At 37.9% G+C, this 20,664-nt stretch overlaps 1 protein-coding gene across 2 annotated transcripts; it reads left to right on the top strand.

The window, feature by feature from the left end:
• Positions 1-2,689: 2,689 nt before the first annotated feature.
• Positions 2,690-20,386, top strand: LOC148822659 (CCN family member 4-like). 2 transcript variants are annotated; one of them, XM_088928633.1, is made up of 5 exons: positions 2,690-2,949; positions 12,959-13,235; positions 14,718-14,972; positions 16,518-16,711; positions 17,824-20,386. In XM_088928633.1, exons 1-5 carry the CDS (start codon positions 2,902-2,904, stop codon positions 18,121-18,123), a joined length of 1,074 nt encoding a protein of 357 aa, XP_088784759.1. In that variant the 5' UTR covers positions 2,690-2,901; the 3' UTR covers positions 18,124-20,386. The 2 variants fall into 2 exon arrangements, with proteins under 2 accessions (XP_088784759.1, XP_088784760.1); XM_088928634.1 differs by having other exon boundaries at positions 2,770-2,949; positions 12,959-13,212.
• The last annotated feature ends 278 nt before the right edge of the window (positions 20,387-20,664 follow it).

Raw genomic sequence — 20,664 nt, 5'->3', positions numbered from 1 at the left:
ATACATTATAATGCTAAACTACACAGAGATGTCCCAAAAAGAGACATATTCTTATTTTTATGCCCAACAAACACAATGAAGTCATAAATCTAAAACATGTAGATTAAATTAACAGATAACCCTTCAACGTTTTTGGAAGTGGTGGTTCTGCCCACAACAAAGCTTTACTAATACTCTAAAATTGCAAGCAGGTTTCCATATCTTTGAACAATATGATCTCCAATGTATGAACTCGTAGGCTGAATTACCTCATGAGCCCGTAGTGACTACAATATCCCATTACTCACTGCTTTTCCTTCTGAAACAGCTGAAATCAGTTAACAACAGCATGACACTTGATTCTGAGGGGACACTATTCAACTACATATAGCAAAGGATCTTATTTTTTTAATGGTGTTCAGCAAAGAAAAGTCATTGTAATAGGAAGCATTTTTGCAGGATAAAAACACAAAAAAAGTTCTTTCTGTCTGGTGATATTTCAGTGACAAGGTCTGTCACTGAAAATTGGTCGATTTGTTGTTGCTGCTGCAGATCAGTGTTGGTGTTTTTTGGTGATTCCTTAAATGTCTTTGCATTGGAGCATACATGCAAATAAGCATTTCTTTGCACTTGTGCATATGACAAATGAACTGAACTGAGGTCAACACAGGAAGATGGATGGCTTGTGGTAGAAAATATATGAGGTATTTGCTGTTATGTTTTCGTGTCATAAAAAAGGGAAGCAGAAACCTAAAGAATTTCCATCTATTCTGATGTAAAATGTAATTCAGGTGGTAAATCAAGATTCTAACCATCTTTTTTCTAACTGCTCCATCCAGTTCAGGGTCACGGGTCAACCAGAGCCTGTCCCAGCAAGCAACGGGCACAAGGCAGGATACACCTTGGATGGGATGTCAGGGCATTGCATTATAATTTTGATCTCGTGGCCCACTATTTACTGACACTTATTTTATTATGAGGTAATGGAGCTGTGGACATTAGTAAACAGCAGAACATTTCTGATGATTTTTAAAGGTGACTCAATGAAAACCTTTCAGCTAAGAGGATTTCTATCTAAATCACATTGTGTTTTATGGAACAGCTGGTGTACATAGTCAGGAATCCATAAGATAGATCATAATAACTGCCAGGTGACTGAAGACCATCAAAGACTAAAGGCTTCACATACTGTACCTGAAACCCTTAATACAGGTGACTGTGCAAGAGAACCACTTGACATTTTGAGGTGGCTATTAGTGATTTAGAGACATCTTGAATAAGCCTCATATCACCTGCAAATGTAAATCAATTTATAGACCTTTTTGCTTTGAACACCAATACACATTGTTGTTAAGCTTGTGACAAAAACTGAGCTAATGGACAGGTTTTGTACTGTGATTTCCATGAAAAAACAAGACCTTTGTACAGCTTTTCAGTTACCATTTCTTGACGGATAAACATGTATGTACGGTAAACATTGTCATGTGTATTGTCTTTTTTATTATAACGCTCAAATCAGATAAAGAAATTTCGTAGACCACTTTTAAAGATTGTTCTGTTTCATTGCAATACGTTTAGTAGCGTATTCTTCGTCTACTGTCTTCTTTTTAATGAATGAATATTTTGGAAAGTTATTAGCTTCTTACAGAAAGTTAAACCAATATAAGCAGATGATATCCAAAGTGGCACTTTGTACTACGGCTCTGTGTTCTGTCATCATAATGTCTTTCTGCAGGGGCAGTCTGGAAAACTGATTGATTCTGCATCACGAGCACTGCAGGTAAGCTCATCAACACATTGTGAAAAGGCCAGGATCCTTGACAATGTGCTAACAGTATGATTTATAATTTTTTTTCAAAGTGCACAGGACAATATAATATATACAGTAAGAGTATATAACACACTGGTTTGCATTGCTGCCTTGCGGCACTGTGGCCCTGGTGTGTGCTACCTGTATAGAGTTTGTATGCTTTTCCCATGCGCATTCCAGTGTGACTGTGTGCATGTCTGTGTCTGTCTGTCCTGCCAGAGACTGGCGTCCTGTCCAGGGTGTACCCTGCCTTGCACCTGTTGCTTGCCAGGATGGGCTCCAGCTCCACTGTGACCTGGAATTGGAAGGGTAAGAAAATGGATGTGTGCATATTATATGCTCATATAATGCATTGAATGACGTATTATTTTCAATAAATGTCATCCAGACATATATTTTTACAATATTTTTTTAGTGAATTCAGTACAAAATTTGCAAAGCGCAGGAGTGCATTTGCTTGTGATGTTTTCAGGCTTCAATATTTAAATTTAGAGAGACATTTTTTCTAGGTCTGCACATCAGTCTGTTTAAACATACCTAAACATACCTAGTACACCTAAAAATAAATTGCGTGCTCCTTGACATTAACACTTTCTGTGGATAAGGATTATTATGAGCCACTTCATTCTAAAATAAGCAATGACTCTCAAAGGTAAATTATGATGAAAAGCGGACATAGCTTTTGTAAATATACAGTTCCGTAACTCCGCTTTGCTCTTTGGTCAAGAAGGTGCATTAATTCTAGGTATCGTGTTCTGCGAGGAGGTAGTAAACAGCAATTAGTGAATATGGAGTTCAACTGTAAAAACGCGTCCGAGACGGTTCTGTTTATGCAGCCGCGATGACTTTCCCTTTAAGGAGCCGGGTTCACACAACAGCGAATACAGGGAGGTGGGGATGAGAGAAAGGCAGGAGAAAATAGCTGAAGCAAAAATGCAGGGCTCGTCCTTTAGGCTGACGTCAGGGCTGAGTTTAATAACAACACGAAAGAGAGCAAGAGCTGTCAGATGGATGTCTTTTTAGGTGTTCACTAAGGTCGACAAAAAGTGATGCGTTCTGTTTTTACAAGGATCTCATTCTGGGTTCAATGAAGTTAATACTGGGATCCAGTAATGAGGTGGCTTCTGCGCTGGATTCTAATATCAGCCAGCATTCATCAGGTGAGTCACTGGCATTGGGGTTACCTTTTATGTTCCCTCTTCTCTAATTTATTGTCCATTGTTTGCATCTTTTCCAACATTACCTCATCTGAGGAACCTTGACAGAGCAGATGTCCGGGGTGCAGCGAAGATGCGCATATATGCGGGACAAAAGAGGAATTGATAGAGTGAAAGGGCTGCAGAACTGGAAGTCAAAATTCTGTCGTGCGCTGGGAATAGGAACTTCGCCTTCAGAGCAACATTTAAAAGATGAAAAAGGCTGAATGATTGTCGGTAGAGGAGAGAAACGCCACCAGTCGATGTGGGTTAATTTAAATGACACAACATACGATTTTCAGAACTACCACTGTTGTTATTACAGTTTTAAAAAGGGGATTTGTTTCATTTACTGATTTTATTTAATTCTTGGCGACCTTTACTGCTTGCATGCTTCAGAGACATGGTGACTGAATTAACACTACACACGTGGCAATCCATTGTTTCCTGCACATCAAAGGCTAACGACCAGCTTGAAGAGTGAGGCGGACCGCAGGCAACCTCGTACTGCAGATAAAATAGGTGAATGTTGAGATGTAACTACAGCCCTATAAACTCCACTAAATGTTTATATATATATGTAAGTATGATGATGGAATAACTTTATTGCGGCTTTGTAGATACGAGTTTCATGAACTAATTTAAATAACAGTAATGCAAATATACCAGGGTAGGTGAATTTATTTAATGTTTATCGAGTTTATTTGATCATGAGGGCGGGACCTCTGCTTTATGACCTGCGTCTATTTCTTATTACTGGCTTAATTGGACCAATTTAGACAACTTCCACCGCCGCAGATGCGGAGACCTAGACATCCTGAAGACGACACCGGTCCTTCAGGACCAGAGCTGGACCACCCTGATTTAAACCGACGTAAGCCTCATCTGACAAGCACAGAAGCATCTGATTTTTTCCTTATAGAAATCTAAATGCCAGTGAACTTGTATGGGGGGGACGTGAAACAGACATCCCCACGTGGACTCAGCTGTGTCTAGAATTTCACTTTTGAAAAAAGTTTCAGCTTCTTCAAGCCATTGCAGTCGAACAGCTGGCGCTCGGGTAGCAATGCATTTCTTTCCGACTGTTTTTTTTTTACAAGAGGAAAAAACTGAAAATGATACTGATGGCTTGCCCGTTGCTATGAATTGCAGAGAGATTGGGAGAAGTGTTCGTCAGTGACTGGTGTCCTGTGGGTTATCTATTTGTAGCAGCTGTTGACAGTATTGTTTCAGTTTTTTTGTCGTCCTCACAAAAATTATTTAGCAGTCATGTATGAAATAAAATGATTGCCTCCTAGTCTAGTTTTACCTAGATCCATTCCCTAATGAGGCCGGTTGAAAAGCATGTGTTTAAAGTGTCTTTGTACACCAGGATCTCCAGGATCGTGAAAATGGTGCCATGCCATCCGGCTTTCAGTCCAGAAGATCATTCAAATCTTAGTTATCAATAGTAACTGGCCTTGTCAACAGTTTGTTGCTCATCCCACAAAGTTTAGATCTAACTCTCTTAGTTAGAAAACTGAAATTTTCTGGAAGCATTTCTAGAAAAAAATAATATATACAGTACCTTTACCTGGTGGAGATATGATACCTTTGCTAAAATGTATTTATTGAAAATTCTTATATATTCAACACATTATATATAAACTAATACATTAGCTAAAAAAATCTGCATTCATAACTACTGCACAGAAGTCTTAAAGAAGAAAACGAAATGTCTTTCAACAAAGGGATGATCCTAATTAATTGCCTTTTCTCGTTACAGTAAGCTTTGCCAAATAAAGGAGACTGGTGTCAAAATATAAAAGTCTCTCAGTCTTTCCCTGAATCTCCAAGTAACCAATGGTACTTCAAGGGAGGTGGCAAAGCTGGGTTATTTAGAGAGGTAGAGTTATACACCTGGTTCATTGCTCAAGGATTATTTTTGCAATGGTGTTGGTTTCAAAGGGCTTGTGCCCTTTACTATGCTGCCCCCTCCTGGATAAAGACGGTACTGTCCCCTCCTATCTGCAGTTTTAGGAGAACAATGCCGAGGAACAGTTTCAGACTGAAAAAGGAAGCAGTAACATGCAGTCACAATTTAAAAAGGGTTTTTGCATTTGTTTGTAAATATATGCATTTAATTCTTTCATTGCACCTTTTACATACAGAAATCTGTGGCAGGCTGAACAAGTTGATCTTGCACTGGCTACCAGTGTCTCATAGGATAGACTTTAAAATTCTCTTGTTGACCTACAGTATAAGGTGTTGCATGGTCCTGTATACCTTCGAGAATTACTATCCGCACACATCCTAGTTATCTCTCTTCGTTCCACTGGTTCTGGGCACTTGATTCTAAGTTTTAGGCTCCCCAGCATTCTAAGGACTTCACATTGTACATTGGGAGAATGAGCCTTTCAGCTGTAGTCCTTGGTCTTTGGAATACTCTTCCTGACCATAGTAAAAAACGCAGCCTCTGTCAGTGTTTGTGAATCTGACTTAAAAATGTATATGTTTTCAATGGCATTTAAATCACAATCTATTTCTTTTACTCTTCTCAATTACATCTGGTTTATAGTGTATGATGTCTAAGATACTGTTTTTTATTGTACAGTTATTGTAAAGTGGCCTAATAATGCTCTGTATTGAAAGGTGCTATATAAAAATAAAATGGATTGATTTTCTATATCATATATAGCTGGTTCAATACACCCTTTGCCTATAGATGTGCCTCCTTTATTTACTGCTTCCATTATCAACTACTTTATTATGTGGATATTTGCTAATATTTGAAGACCAGGATACATTAAGTATGCAAGTATTGTAATGAGAGCACGATCCATCATTTCCCCACGGATCTCCCACAATCAAGCTTTATCTGCTTTTCAAGTAGTGGGAAAATGTCCCGTGATGATATAAGTTCTACTTTCAAAAAATAATTGTCTTTGAAGATGTGAAATGTTTCTACAGTACGTGGACTTTTCCCTTCACTGGTGTTGAATCATAAGAAAATCAACTATGATACAAATGTCTGGCTTTAAGGTCTGAGCCTGAGTTCATCTAATTTGTGTAGTTGACAGTAGTTAATTTTTGCCAAGATGTCATCCAGCTGTTTCTTGAAAGAAGCCAGGTTACCAGCTTCAACAATATAGCTGGTTCAATACACACTTTGCCTATAGATGTGCCTCCTTTATTTACTGTAGTAACTTAATTTGAGCTGTTAATTAATTGCCACTTCTGTCCTTCTGTTTACATTTTACTGTTGATTCTGAAGAAGGCCACTGGATTGACTTTGCCTCAGCCCGGCTGTAGTCAACCTCCGAGAGTAAAGATCTTTAATTATTAATTCAATTCCAGGAGAAGGACAATAATTAATCCTACCAGAGATCTTGGCAACACATTTTATTGTGTAATTATTGAATGTTACAAAGTGTTGTCAGCATCTTTTTTTTATTTCATACATTAAACAAAACAAAACTGATGTTTACTCAAGTTTAATTCTTCCAATGTTCAACTCCAAAAAAGAAGAGTTATTTTTTTTCTGTTGTTCTGTTTTTTCTGTTGTTCGCATCTAAGAGTCAAAGCTGTTATCATTTTCTGTAATGTTCAGGTGTTTGATTCTTATTCCAGTGTTTTTCCTTTGTCTTTCTATAAGACAAGGAGACAAGTATATCTGAAGCACATGTTCATAGTTGTCTGGTGCTGTATATAATGGATGGGGCTTCACTTATCTCAGTTCTGTGGAAATCAGTTTGAAAATCTCTTTGCTGCATTAAGAGAGTGCTTTTAAAATGAAGACTAGAGATAGTGGCTTTGTCTTCATAAACAGCAGGAGTTCAAATCTTTCTTCAACTACTGTCACAAGTGCATAGTATTGATGCAAATTCCAGGCCATTTCTGTGTAAGGGACATACTATAAGATACTATTTCTGCTGTCCTATTAATTGAGTTTTAATTGGACATTTCTTTCATATTTCATTTCCTTTCATTCTTTACTTGCTGTTTAATTTTAAAAGCCAAAAACATCAATTTTTTAGAAACAAGTATGTCTGTGTATAGGAAAACTCTCACTAGTCATAAGGACAAGCTTCCATGAGGAAGCTTCATAAAATGTTACTAGGGCTTAGCAGAATTAGCTATTTTTGGAAAAGTTTAGTTTTGTATTTGTGATCTACAAGTAGGTCAGAAGCTGATAGACTTAGTAAAACAGAACTATAATGAGAAATTAAATGAGTACAAAGACAAACAGTGTATACAGGTGTGGAAGACTATGAAAGATTATTAACATATGCCATATTAACAAGTTTTTTAACCATATTTTTATTGCATAGCCAAAACCTTGTTGTGGATTTCAATAAGTCAGGACAGGAAATGTAATCGTACATTAGCTCTGTAATGGTTTCACAGTGCAATGCTTTTCAATTTTTTAGGAAAGTAGAGTGGAGAAGGGAGACTGAGTGAAAGCCTCTTGAATGCATCCATGTGTGGACAGTTTTAATACTTTTGGCAAGTTCTAAGCACACTATGTCATAAGTTTAAAAAAACTTATAGCAATAAAATAACATAAGATATGTTATAAACATGAAGAGGTCTTTAGACCCATCTAGCCTGTTTTGTAGTTACAGACTAATTGATTCGAGGATCTCACCCAACCTTTTGAAAAGGGGAAGAATTTTCTAACAAAAGGAATTAGATAAAGTTGTCTTTTCCAGGAAGAGTCAGGAAACTGTGGTCTCCACAGATGGAGTTGAAGGTCCTTTGACAATGCCATTTAAGCCCATAACTTATAAAAGGGAAAGTGGTCTGGTTTTGATGTAACCAAAAGAAATTTAAACTTATTAGACTGCGTAAACCACACACACGTGCTCCTTACCATCTTTCTCCAGTTATTATTTTTTTCCTGGAAGTCGAGCAAATGCACAGTCCAAGAATTATGGAGCTCCATTTCTTTTCTGAGGGTAAAGTGGCTGTTGCTTGGAGAGAGCACATTGCTGTGGTATCTGATTAAAACGCTTATTTTCAAAACAACTTCCAGTGGCCTAGTTTATTCATTTACTTTTTACAGAAGGCTTGAATTCCTTTGAGGCCTTCCAGAGATAAAGTGCAGTAGAACATATGGCAAGAATTGCCAGTTTCTAAAGTGCCCGGTCATTGTTTTGCAAATGCAGTCATTTCATACCTTTCAGATGGCTCCCTCTAAGAGATTTGAGAGCTCAACACAAGACTCATGTGTTTTATGCGATACATACCCGATTAACATGATGTGTAACAAAATACGCACGATGATAAGAATCATCTGCTCCATTAATATGCTGTAAAGGTTTTTTTTATTTTAAATGACGTTTTTATGTGGGGAAAACATGCATTCCCACCAAGGTTAAATCACAATCTGGATTTCATTCAATATGTCATACCAGAGCATTTAGAAATCAGTTTAGCTATTGAGGTGAGTAAGGTGTTGCCTCATTTTGTCTCAGTTGAAATTTTGTCTTAAAAGTGATAATTATAGATTCACAAATTTAAATGTAAGTTCAAATATGAATTGTTGCCATAACGCCTTAGATTTGTCAGCATAAAGCAAAATTGTTTGATTAATCAGGTTACTTTTCGTGAAATTCACCAGTTGTTCAACACGCTAATGAAGTTGAATCATTTCCAAATAAGCTTTAAATTTTGTTTCTTACCTGAAGAGACCTTTCGCATGTTACCGACTGCATGTCATTTAAGCCAGTTTATATCGGCTTTTCTGAGTATTTAAATAAATTATTTGGAGTATGTTAAAGATGAAGATTATGCTAAGGTGTGGCATTTCGTTCATTCAAAATTGTTCTCACAGTGGATGATTAGATTTTGTCTTATGGTTATTAAAGATTCAATTTAATATTAGTTATTAAAGATCTGTTTCGATTAAAAGAGTTACGTCTTTGGCTATTGCTTGAGGGTGAGATGGTGGTACGGTGGTTATCATTCCTGCCCCACAGTGCTGAGGCCATAGGTTCAATTCTGGACCTGGGGTGCTATCTGTGAGGAGTTTGTATGTTCTCCCCGTGATCTTGTGGGTTTCCTCTGGGTGCTCCAGTTTCCTCCCGCAGTCCAAAAACATACTGGTAGGTTAAATGGCTGCTGGAAAAGTTGTCTCTAGGTGTGACTGTGTCTGTGCATCTGTCCTGCAATTGGTGCGTCTTGTCTTGCACCTGTTGTTTGCCAGGAAAGACTCTGGCTCACCTGTGACCCTGAATTGGAAAAAAGTGGTTAGAAAATGGATGGATGCTATTTCTTGCAAACACTCCATTGTATCCATTGCTCTGGAGTTTCGAAAAGCTTCAGATCTTATTGTTGGATGTCTATTCCCCTGCCTCAGACTGTTGTTTTAACAAGCATGAAGACAGTAGGAACTACACAAAGACTCGAATGCATTCCCTTTGAAAAGTGATATTGACAGGCTATATGACTGACAAATGGTTTGGGGCTTCATACAGTACGGATGCAAAAAGATATCTTGACATTGCATTAGAAGGGTCTTCATGATTAAAGCCTTCAACAATTTGAGTTTTCAGATTGATCAATTACTTACATTTTCTTTCTAATGTGTGATTATTTTAATAGGTGTTTCATGCTCATGATTACTTCCCTAAAACTACAGTCCTCAATTATACAATGTTTATAATGACTACATGTATGAATTTACACTGCAGTTGGTGAATAGCTGTTTATAAACAACACAACTTGTGAAGAGCATGTTTTTTTTTTTTCGTTTGGTCAGCTCTAAAGAGATTTTTTGTACAGTTTTAATAGCCATGAAAAAACAACATTAGAACTTAAAGTATGCCTGAAACAAAGTAATATATTTTGCCCTTATGTGTGGTCCTGTCCTCACAGGCATATCATTTAAAGTTTGTTAAAGATTAAGAACATGGAAGAGTTTTCCAAATCCCAAAATTAAACAGTCTTTGTTACATTCTTAAATATGTCATTTAGAAATGTTGTCTAGGCTTCATAAAACAATGTATCAGATCCCAAAAATCCAGTTTAAAGAGAGTTTAAAAGCATTGGTACATGGTGAATTGTGACAAAATGGCACAACTAATAGTTAATTTTCGATGTCATGAAAATGTACATTAATATCTTTTAGAATGTTTCCGGATTTGTACCTACTTTAAGTATCGCTTTTTTATTTGCTGTGTATTTATTTTATTATTACTAGATCTTATTGCTTTAGACATAACTTGCCTTCAAAGTGAAAGCATTGTTCAATACATGAGTAACAGTCTTGTGGCTTCAACTAAATAAATCACATGCCATTCAAATAAACTACTCACAGTCAGTTAATGGCTAAATTGCAGGTTTATGCAATAAAGTATATTGCAATCAACAATTTTGTCATTGTCTCAACATAAACCTGCACAGATTCTTGTAACTATATTAGTTTTTTGATGTTCTTTTGTTGGTAAACTTCAGTAGATCGTTTAATCCTTCTTTTCCTTTTTTAACCCGTAATTTCAGTGCCCTCCAAACAAAGTCTTAGATGAGTGACTAGTCTTAGCGGTTTGTGCAGTTGAAATCTAAAGCTTTATAAAAGATTAGCAGCTAATGCAGGAATTAAATCAGTTTTATAACACTGTAAGAACAGTAGCTGAAAACAGGGAATGCGTTTGAAGAAAAGATTAACATAATCTGTCAAAAGCTGTGGTGTGTTCCCTGTGTTTCTTTTACGTGTTTGGAATTCAAACAAGTAATTTGCCCATCCCAAAGGGTGACACCGCACAAGCTTGGTATTGTTGGCGAGAGATTAATAACTTTATTATTAATTAATGTCACACTGGGAATAGGCTTTGAAAGCTCTACGCTGGCAGAATTCCTCCTGAAAATGTGGAACTCTGGTTTATGTGTCCTGAATTGATCAATGTTGTTCAGTTTGGTACCACCTTACATTCTCACTCTGTGACATTTTTGAAAAAGCTGGATGAGTCTCCTAAATATTCCAGCAGTTTATAGAAGTGTTTCACATTTTGTAAAAAAAATAGAATAAAAAAGCAAAAAGTTAACATGGTGGAATTTGGAAAATATTTTTTATGAGGCATTTAAGAACTTAGGCCAAAAGAAAAGTAGAACACCCCTAGATCCCTCAGAACCTCTATTTTGTCTTTTTCTCCAGCAGTTCCATGCTCCTGTGCTCCCTGAATAGGAGCAAGGCTCTGCACTAGCTCTCAAGCACATGACAAATGATTCATTCTTAACTCAATTCTTGCATAAACTTTAAGACAGAAAAGCCAACAAACAAACCACTTACTGAAAATGGAAGCTTGTCACAGACTAAGAAACATCAAGACTGATTAACTTGGTGTTTAGATGTGGAGAAGCATCTGACCATGCTGACACAGTGTTTGCTAGAGCAGAATTTAACTCAGCTGTGATGTTTTTCATAGGAACAATTTCTGCGGATTAACCAAGTGTGACTTAAGGGTGTCTCAGGCTCTAGCCAGCCTCATAAGACACAGGGACCTGCAAAAGTATTAAGACCCTTCCATAGAACAGGTGATCTGTTCATCGGGTGGGATTTGAGATGCTTAAATTAGTTAATTTATTGTAAATGTCCAGACAGATGAAAGAGCTGAAATATGTTGACTGCATAAGTATTCTGAGTATGAATTCATCATTTGTCATTTGTGACATTAACTCAACAAACTCTCTTATTTGGCAGAAGTGCCTTTGGTAGCAATTACAGTTGTGAGTCTTTAAGTCTCTACTAACTTTGCATACTGGCTTGGTACAATTTTTGCCCATTCTTCTTGGCAGATTTGCTCAAGTTGCCTGAGGCCCACTTACGCACAGCAATCCTCAGATTTTTCCACCGATTCTCAATAGGATTTAAGTGCTCCAGGATAGTCACTCTTTTGTTTTTAAGTCATTCCAGTGCAGCTCTTGGCTTATTCTTTGGATCATTGTCCAGCTGACAGGTGAACCTTTCTCCCAGGTTTAGACATAAAGCAGGTTTTCTTTTGTGAGTGTTTTACTCCCTCTATGTTCCCCATCAGTCTTGACAAGCTTCTCAATCCCTGCTGATGAGAGATAGATCGTTTTCTTTTATTGCTGTGAATATGTGGAGCAAGTAATGTATATAACAAATATTAAGTGCTGCTTCAAAGCTGCGTGGCTGCAAATATTATTGCAAAACAAATGTGACAACTATGCAAGGGTCTGATTATTTTTAAGGAATACTAAATGTATTTGGCTCTGTTTCGATCCTCCTGCAAAAGATGTCATGCCTATAGATTATTAAACTCAATTAACAAGTAAAAAAAAAAAAGTTCATTCTAGTTTTAAGAATGAGAATAGGATGAGAGTAAAAGTACCTTACACTTAAGTACTGTTTTTGTGGACTCTCCACTCAAAGCACTTTTCAGGTAATGGGGACTCCCCTCCACCACCACCAATGTGTAGCCCCCACCTGGATGATGCAACAGCAGCCAAAGTGTGCCAGTACGGTCACCACACACCAGCTATCAGTGGGGAGGAGAATAGAGTGATGAAGCCAGTTCGTAGATGGGGATTATTAGGAGGCCATGATTGGTAAAGGCCAGGGGGAAATTTGGCCAGGACACCAGGGACTGGACTGTGACTACAGTGTAACAACCTTACACTCGTTAATAAGTGCCCTGGAGAATTGGGAGTCAGGAGAGATCATCGAGTATTTTATTGTCCTGAAACACTCATTATGACCAATTCATGCACTTCAAAGTTTAAGTTTTAAGCACAGATCCAAGATAGGATAAGAAAGAAAGAACTCAGGAGAAAGGAATATGGTCAAGTGGCATTAAGCTGTTTAAAAGAGACGACAACATCCTGGCTCCATGCAGGTTAATTAGATTGAAATAGCACATATTTAATCAATTAGTCTGCTGTTCTTTTTAAAGCAGAAGAGCGTCCACACTACCAGAACAATGAGAAGGGTGTGAGAAACACCAAAGTGAAAATGTTTCTCTTCGTTCTGCAGGCGTATTTTCAGAATTCCACCGGCATGCCTCCAGCGCACACAGCGACGGAGTCGTATAACAGGACCCAGTTCTGCAAATGGCCCTGTAAATGTCCCAAAATCCCTCCACGCTGCCCCCTGGGGGTCAGCCTGGTTATGGATGGCTGTGACTGCTGTAAGACCTGTGCCAGGCAGGTGGGGGAGACCTGCAATGAGGCGGACATCTGTGACTACCACAAGGGACTCTACTGTGACTACAGCGCGGACAAGCCTAGGTACGAAAAAGGCGTGTGTGCATGTAAGTGTCAAAATACATATTTTTGCAGCATCCATTGCACTGTTAATTACGCTGCACTATCTCAAATGAGCTTTTCTGGTATTGCTGGGGGGGGAGGAGGTTGGATGTTGAACTGATTTTTTTTGGCATTTTATATCCCCAACCATTGTTTGGTTGTTCAAACCCATGCCTCAGAATTCCCTTTAAGCAAAAAATGGTGTCAATGATTTTATACTCATCCAATTTGTAATCAACAGTTGTTTAAGATGATGTCATAGCACCAAACTCAATAACACACACACACAGAACAAATTCCTGTGGATACACCTGTCTGTCAGGGTCATTCATCTTTCAGCATGCTTCAAGTTCCATTGTGCCTTTTAGGAGAGATAGCTGTGATTAGAGGAGCAGTGTCTCGCTCACTGACATCACTGCAGGCTTGCAGATGCCCAGCAGAACCCAGAAGTCAAAGGCTGAGAACACCTTGTAAGACTAAAGTCAACCCAACCCTTGTAGCTTTTAACCTTCTGTGTGCACTACAGGTTGGGATACCTGGACCACAGGGCTCAGTGTACATGCACTCCACTGAGTATACAAAGCGAGCACTTTTACTGATTCAGAAATTAAACGTTAATCACAGATGGCGTGTTAGTTTCTGAAAATAGCTGTAATTTTATGGCTTGAAGGGAGACGGTTTATGTCTGGGCCTTGACTGCACTGGCACTCGTTAAAGATTTATTAAAGTGCGTGACATTTCTTTGAGAGGACTTGTACAGGATTAAAATATCTACCTCCACCCAGAAAGATTTTTTTATTAAATGCCTTACCACACTAAAAATGAAGCTGTAAGACATCTAATAAAAAAATGTCTGGGTGGATGAAGATATTTTAATGTACAGTACATTATATGTATATATATATTTTTAGTTGGTCCACTGGAAAGCAAGTGGAACAATAAAGGATTGAATCCATTCATTTTCTAACTGTTTTATCCAATACAGGGTTGTGGGGGAGCTGGTCTATCACGGGGCACACACAGACACAGATGTGCCTACATTCAGGGGCAATTTCCCAGAAACCATCAGTATATCTTTGGACTGGAGGGGAAATCTAGAGCACCCAGAAGAAAGAAACATGCAAACACAGGGAGAACATACAAACTCCACACAAATAGCAGCCCAGGTCCAGAATTGAACCCAGGGCACAGTGCTGCAGAGCAGCAACGCTGACCTCCATACCACCATGCCACTCAATTGAAAAAAAATATGTGACCTAGTATAAAAATAATAGACATCAAGAAAGAAAAAATGACGTGGTCTGGAGTACTAGTTAGGACTATTCCCCCTGAAAGTTTAATTGAAACGTAGAGGACAGCACACCTAGTGACAAGAACAATTTTTGGCTACACTGCTCTGCAACTCTAGGGGGCAAGAGCATGTTTCCATTAACTGGATTAACTCAGGCTTTGGGGGTGATTTACGTTGCCGTTTTGTACCTGTCCAGATGTGGTCGGAGTTGGATGTGAGCACAATGGGGTGATTTACCGCAACGGCCAGAACTTCCAGCCCAGCTGCAAGTACAAGTGTCTCTGTGTTAATGGGGCCATCGGCTGTGTGTCCCTCTGTGACTCCCAGCCGCCCCGTGTCTGGTGCCAGTCGCCTCGGAGAGTCAAGGTGCCTGGAAAATGCTGTGAGCAGTGGATCTGTGACGAAGAGTCCAAGAAGGTCCGCAAAACAGCACCCAGGCACACCACTGAAGGTGACGCATAGCCTGTTTCTTTTGTGCTTTAAAAGCGATCATTGAAACCATGACATTTTTTAGAGGTATCTTGATTTTTCAGCCTTTCCCCTGTCAGAGAGGCTTGTCATTTCAGGATTCTGAAGCGCTTCATCGGAAAAGGGTGGCGTTTCAAAGCTCAGGATGAACAGTTGATTCTGTAAACTCCAGTGCTGTCCAGCAATGTGCCATATGGGATGGGAGTGAGAAGTCACTTCCATCAAAGTTTCTATCATCTGTTTTCTGTGTTGTAAAGAGATTTTTGATGTGATAAAAAGGTCTGTTATGGGCAGGTTTTAAAAAAACAATTGCCCATAGCTACAAAGGAACTGTCAGAGATGTAATATAGTATTAGCAGTGGTAATGAGAATAGTAAACATCATGTTTAAGATGTGTAGTACATGTAACAGGATCTCAGTGGAAAGAGTCATTTACAGAAGTAACTTCATCCCACTTTGAAATCTAGACAATCTGTGTTGCCAGTTACTCCATTACGCAGTCTTTTGGCTTGACAGAGTTATTTACTGTCTAAGGGGTGGCGCTGTTTGTGCTCAATGCCCATGAGAGATCGAATCCCAGTGGGAGCAGGGAGAATTGCACTTGTCACATGTACAGAAACAGAATTGAGAGTGGGTGATAAAAAATCGTAGTAACAATTACATGAGAAAATACTCGAAAAGAACAGTTTCTGTAGCCTTTAGATAAAGTACAACGCTTCTAACTCTGTGCCTTTTGGTTAAATCAGAACAGAGATACTAGCCGTGGTTTTGATTTTTGTAAGCTCAGGAAAAAGAAGGTATTTCAATATTTCATACTTAATGTCCTTATAGACTTTAAACACAGTCTACATTGACTTGCCTCTTGTGCTGGGCAAGATAAGAAAATGATGCATGGTTTACTGTGCTTGAGATAAGCCTTTCTTCACAGCGAACTATAAGCTCCAGATACGCTAACTACCCTGCATATTAATGAACAATTTCGATCCACATCATTCCAGTTATAAATGCTGCATTATATTTCTTCAGAATAATTTCTAAATTAAAAAATGAAAAACTACGACCCTTACCAGTAAAAGTGGACTGAAAATGGATTAAATCCTTCTCAGAAATCATTGTAGTGTTAGGTCTTTGGGGAGGCTGATTACAGGAGTCACACCTCTGTCTCATTTATATAAACACACAACCTGTGAGACATTATTTACCATTAATATAACTGATTAAAATGATAATACATTGTTTTGTTGTCTTTTATACGGTAATAAACCAAAAAAAATGAATTAGTTATGTTTACAACAAGGTTTCCTTTTGTGTAAATATTGGCTTAATCCCTTTAACTTTGTTAAGACTTGAAAAGGATATTATACTGTGCTGTAAACAGACCACCATGTGTGTTTGGAAAGCTGGTACATAAACTTGGAAACTTAGCTTCTAGTCTGACTGCACAGGTCTGCAAATCTCTTTTCCGTGATTGCTGATCATCCTTCTTGAAGCTTAATCTCAGTGGGTTTTTTTTTTTCGTTTTTCACAGTTGACCAAGCCGAAAATGAAGTCTGGCATAAAAACTGTGTGACCCAGACAACCTCTTGGAGTGCATGCTCTAAAACCTGCGGACGAGGGCTGTCGATGAGAATTTCAAATGCCAACGATCAGTGCGAGATGGTTAAAGAGACGCGTCTTTGCAACCTTAGGCCGTGTGAAGTTGACATAACCAAGCACATCAAGGTAGGTTTCTTTTTAGTAGCACATTTTCTTTGTAGGCATGTAAAACAAGTTTTGATATGAATAGTTTAATGTGCTACAGTTTTAAGTATGACCTTGTCTTTACTGGCGAGAAGAAATCCATAATTCAATTTTTCGTTTACTGTCCTCCCTGTCCTTGTTTTTTGTGTGAAGACAGACCTTCAAGTTGGGGGGGGGTTGATTGAATCACCAGGCTACGGAATGAGGGAAGTATGAAAGTGGTGAAATGAACTGACCTTTTCATTTGAAATTAAATTTCCCTAAGAGGCCTGGAGTCGACTCCTGCCCTTGCCACAGTTGTTTTAGTCAGCCCCTTTCTAAATCACAATTGCTCCTCTCTCACCTGTGTCTCCATCTTCCAATCTGCCTTCACCCCTGATGGAGTCACTTCTGTCAAAGCCTCTCAGCTGTCATAAGAACATGAGCAGAGCTCCAAATTTCAAAATCCCTCCAGCCTTGTCTTGAAAGAAGGGTTAACTGCATCAGCAACTTAAATGGGTCGCTTATTATTGAGTCTCATAAATCCTTGGACAAAACGTGCCTCCTGTTTGCAGTTTTAAATTCACATCCCTTTAGTTTCTAATTGCGCATGGTTCATGTTCCACTGTTGATTCTGAAGAATTTGGTCAGTGCTCCTCTGTTAACAATGTTTACAGCTCAGAAGACACACATAACATGGAGCATTTAACCCTTATTAACAACTGATTATTGCCCTCGATACCCTGAAAACCCTAAATCTGAAAGTGTCATATCCGAGTCCACTAAAAAAGGACAAACACAGCAATTTCCATATGAGTTATTTAGGGAGAAATTCAGCACATTTTATGAAGCAATTGGCATGTACTTAATCACAAAAATGGCCCTGAAAGACTCTGAAGGGAATATTAAAAGTAGGACCTCTTGCATGCCAGAATTGCACTTGTGTGATTTCATCTTAATTTTGCATCTTTTTGCTGCCAATTTCTTTAGAAAGCTTTCAAACTGACTGATGAAGCCTCAAGACTGACAATTTTCTATTAAGACTAATCTATGAATGCTCCTCTCCGACCACGTGCATTCGTAACAACATGTTATTTTCTTTTTGTGCATTACAGCCTGGAAAGAAGTGCCTGTCAGTGTACAGGGAAGAGAAGCCCAGCAATTTCACAATTTCAGGCTGTGTCAGTAAGACGCCCTACAGGCCTAAGTACTGTGGGGTCTGTACAGACAATCGCTGCTGCATTCCATACAAATCCAAGACCATTGAGGTGCAGTTCGAGTGTCCCAATGGTTCTGTATTTTCTTGGCAAATGATGTGGATCAATGCCTGCTTTTGCAACCTGAGTTGCAAGAATCCTAACGACATTTTCACAGACCTGGAGCGCTATTACGATTATTCTGAAATCGTGAACTAAGAAAAGGAACGGTTTTTCTGTCAAGGAAAATGCAGGGTTTTTTTTTCTTTAAATTCCCCCCCAAAAAGACTTTTTCTTCTCTCACTCCTTACCGCTAGGTGTCCACTTCCTTGTCTACTTAATAGTTTAAAACCCTGAGCAACGCTTTTGAGTTTTCTGTGATGCACCTTCACAAAAATACTCGCTGAAGAGAAATTTAAGACTTATTTTTGAAATGCTGCACTGCACAGTAAAGTGCTTAGAATGTGCATCTCTAAAAAAGTATATTGTTTCCTATTGGAAAATATATATTTATAAAAAAAAGGAAAAGAGGATTATGTTAATGACGTTGTCCTGGGTAGGACATAACTGCTTTTATAAATCTGTTCAGATCCATTGGTAGATCACATATGTCTCTTGCCTTAATGTCTTAGAAATACCAGTATCTTGTACTGTTATTTTAGGTTTGGTAGCCAACAATGCCTGGAAGAACTTACACAATCTTACTGTCTGAGAAGTGGGAATATTGACTGCATTTTACAGCCTACAAATGTAGGCCAATCTATTACTCCTCACTCCTCTACGAGTATATAAGGATATAATCAAACCTCACCACAGCAATACTGTAGCTTAAAGCAATCTTTATGGAAAATATCATGTCTGAATAGCACAAATCCAGACTTTGACAGCATACAAAAGAAAGTATGACCACAAAGTGATATAACAGACTTTCTTTATTGCACCAGAGAAGTAGTTTAAGCATTGATCATTCATTTTTATTGTTTTGTATCCTCTCTGTTGTGTTTGTTGTTGAAGAGTTATGAAAATGTGCTAGATACAGCACTCATGTTTAAATTGAACTAATTTTAAGTTAATAAGGTTTTAAAATTCAGATGCTAACTAAACCATGGACTTCCTTATGAATCCCAGGTCACAGGGCTTCTGAGCACTATATCCAAAAATCTGAAATAATAATCATTACTTTGAAAATTGATATTCGACAATACTTTTAGCTAGTATTGATATTCAGCGTGAATAACAAAGACTACTTTGAACTGGAGCTTGATTAAACAATGATGAAATTTCAAAACTGTACAAAGCCAAGATTAGCGACATTCCTCTGTCTCCACACATTCTGGATTCTCTGCCTCAGTAACATCTTTCTCTCAGACTATACACAGTTCCGGGACCTCAGGCTGAAAGTTTAAACGCTCTTGGTTCCGAGAGCTACCACTTGAGAAAACTGCACAGCATTGCTTGGCAAATTTTAGGTGCCTCCTTTGGAAAAAAAAAACAAACTGAGCTCCTGACTGCAGTGATACGAACAAATAAGCACATGGATATCAACACTAATAGGGCACTGAAGCTCTTAATGTTAATATTCTAGTGTTGGAAGTTATGACCTAGTGCTCAGGAATGCTTTAAACGTACGATTTGTAGAGACCCAACCTGTTAAATTGTGGCCCTCTCAAAGACCTGAGGACCTCTACGCTAAACTATATAGAGCAGTTGTCATTTTTATAATGAAAAGGAACAAATTATACCGTTTTGCTTCATATACAGTACAAAAGATATAGCTTGGATTGAATCTTCATATTCTTACCAAAATATTCTTCCCCAATTTTTTTTTCTAGAATGGAAATCAAGAACAGAAAATACACAAAATCACATTTTCACATGCTGTATCTACAGGTTATTTTAATAACTGTAAATATTTTGGTATATTACATATCCAAAACATTTTTATTTATTTTCCTCTTTTGACACATTCCATTTGTTTCGGTATGATTTTGTTTTTCATTGTTACTCTTTGCTCATTTTTATTTGCTTCCAAAACTAGAAAAGTCAATTTTTCTGTTCCCCTCCAATTCAAGCTATGTGTACTCTTTGTCACAGAGACAGATTAAAATGCTTTCCAGGTACAGAATTTATTTATATATATATATTATTCATAGAGATCTAATGTTATGTTATAAACTGTATGTTTATAACTGCAATGGGAAAAAAGTAAACAGAAAATACTTATTTTCAAACCTGCTGCTCAAAACTATATGATGGCGATTTTTGGAGTATGGTCTCCAAACTGAGGTTGTTTGTATATTTTACACTAATATAAAAGAAGCAGCAGAAAAGAGACAGCACCAAGTGCATGTAAAGAAAATATCTAATTTTAGTTTTTGTTTTATATCAGGGACTCAAAATATAAAAAGAAAGCTTTGTGAAGTGTTTAATTCAAAATTGTATAAAGTCAATATTACAAATAAACAGACATTTCAAAGTTGAATATAAAGTGCTTCTTGTTTATACTATTTTCCTTGTACTTAAAGTGTGTTTATTGCATTTCCATATTTACATTCATTTTCAGCCACTGTACTACAGAAAACTCCACTGACAGGAAGAGAAAACCAAACTTTGCGAATAGATAAGTTTTATCACGAGGAACTGAATTTCTTGCAGGCTTTTCAGCACTAAATGGTTCCAGAGCTTAAGACTACTTCTGCAAAGGCAGACTGCATGCTATTTCTTAACCTTTAAACATTATTTTTCCCAACCAACAGCTTC

The sequence above is a fragment of the Atractosteus spatula genome, chromosome 12, assembly GCF_055471065.1.
Source record: "Atractosteus spatula isolate fAtrSpa1 chromosome 12, fAtrSpa1.hap1, whole genome shotgun sequence".
NCBI lineage: Eukaryota > Metazoa > Chordata > Actinopteri > Semionotiformes > Lepisosteidae > Atractosteus > Atractosteus spatula.
The sequence above is the reverse complement of the archived record's forward strand: the minus strand, read 5'-3'. Positions and strand labels throughout refer to the sequence as shown.

What these genes read in the sequence shown, in the direction of transcription:
- LOC148822659 (XM_088928633.1), top strand. Translation starts at nt 2,902, where the DNA reads ATGAGGTGGCTTCTGCGCTGGATTCTAATATCAGCCAGCATTCATCAG. An exon ending in TATCAGCCAGCATTCATCAG is followed by an intron (nt 2,950 to 12,958) that starts GTGAGTCACTGG and finishes TTCGTTCTGCAG; the next exon opens with GCGTATTTTCAGAATTCCAC. An exon ending in ACCCAGGCACACCACTGAAG is followed by an intron (nt 14,973 to 16,517) that starts GTGACGCATAGC and finishes CGTTTTTCACAG; the next exon opens with TTGACCAAGCCGAAAATGAA.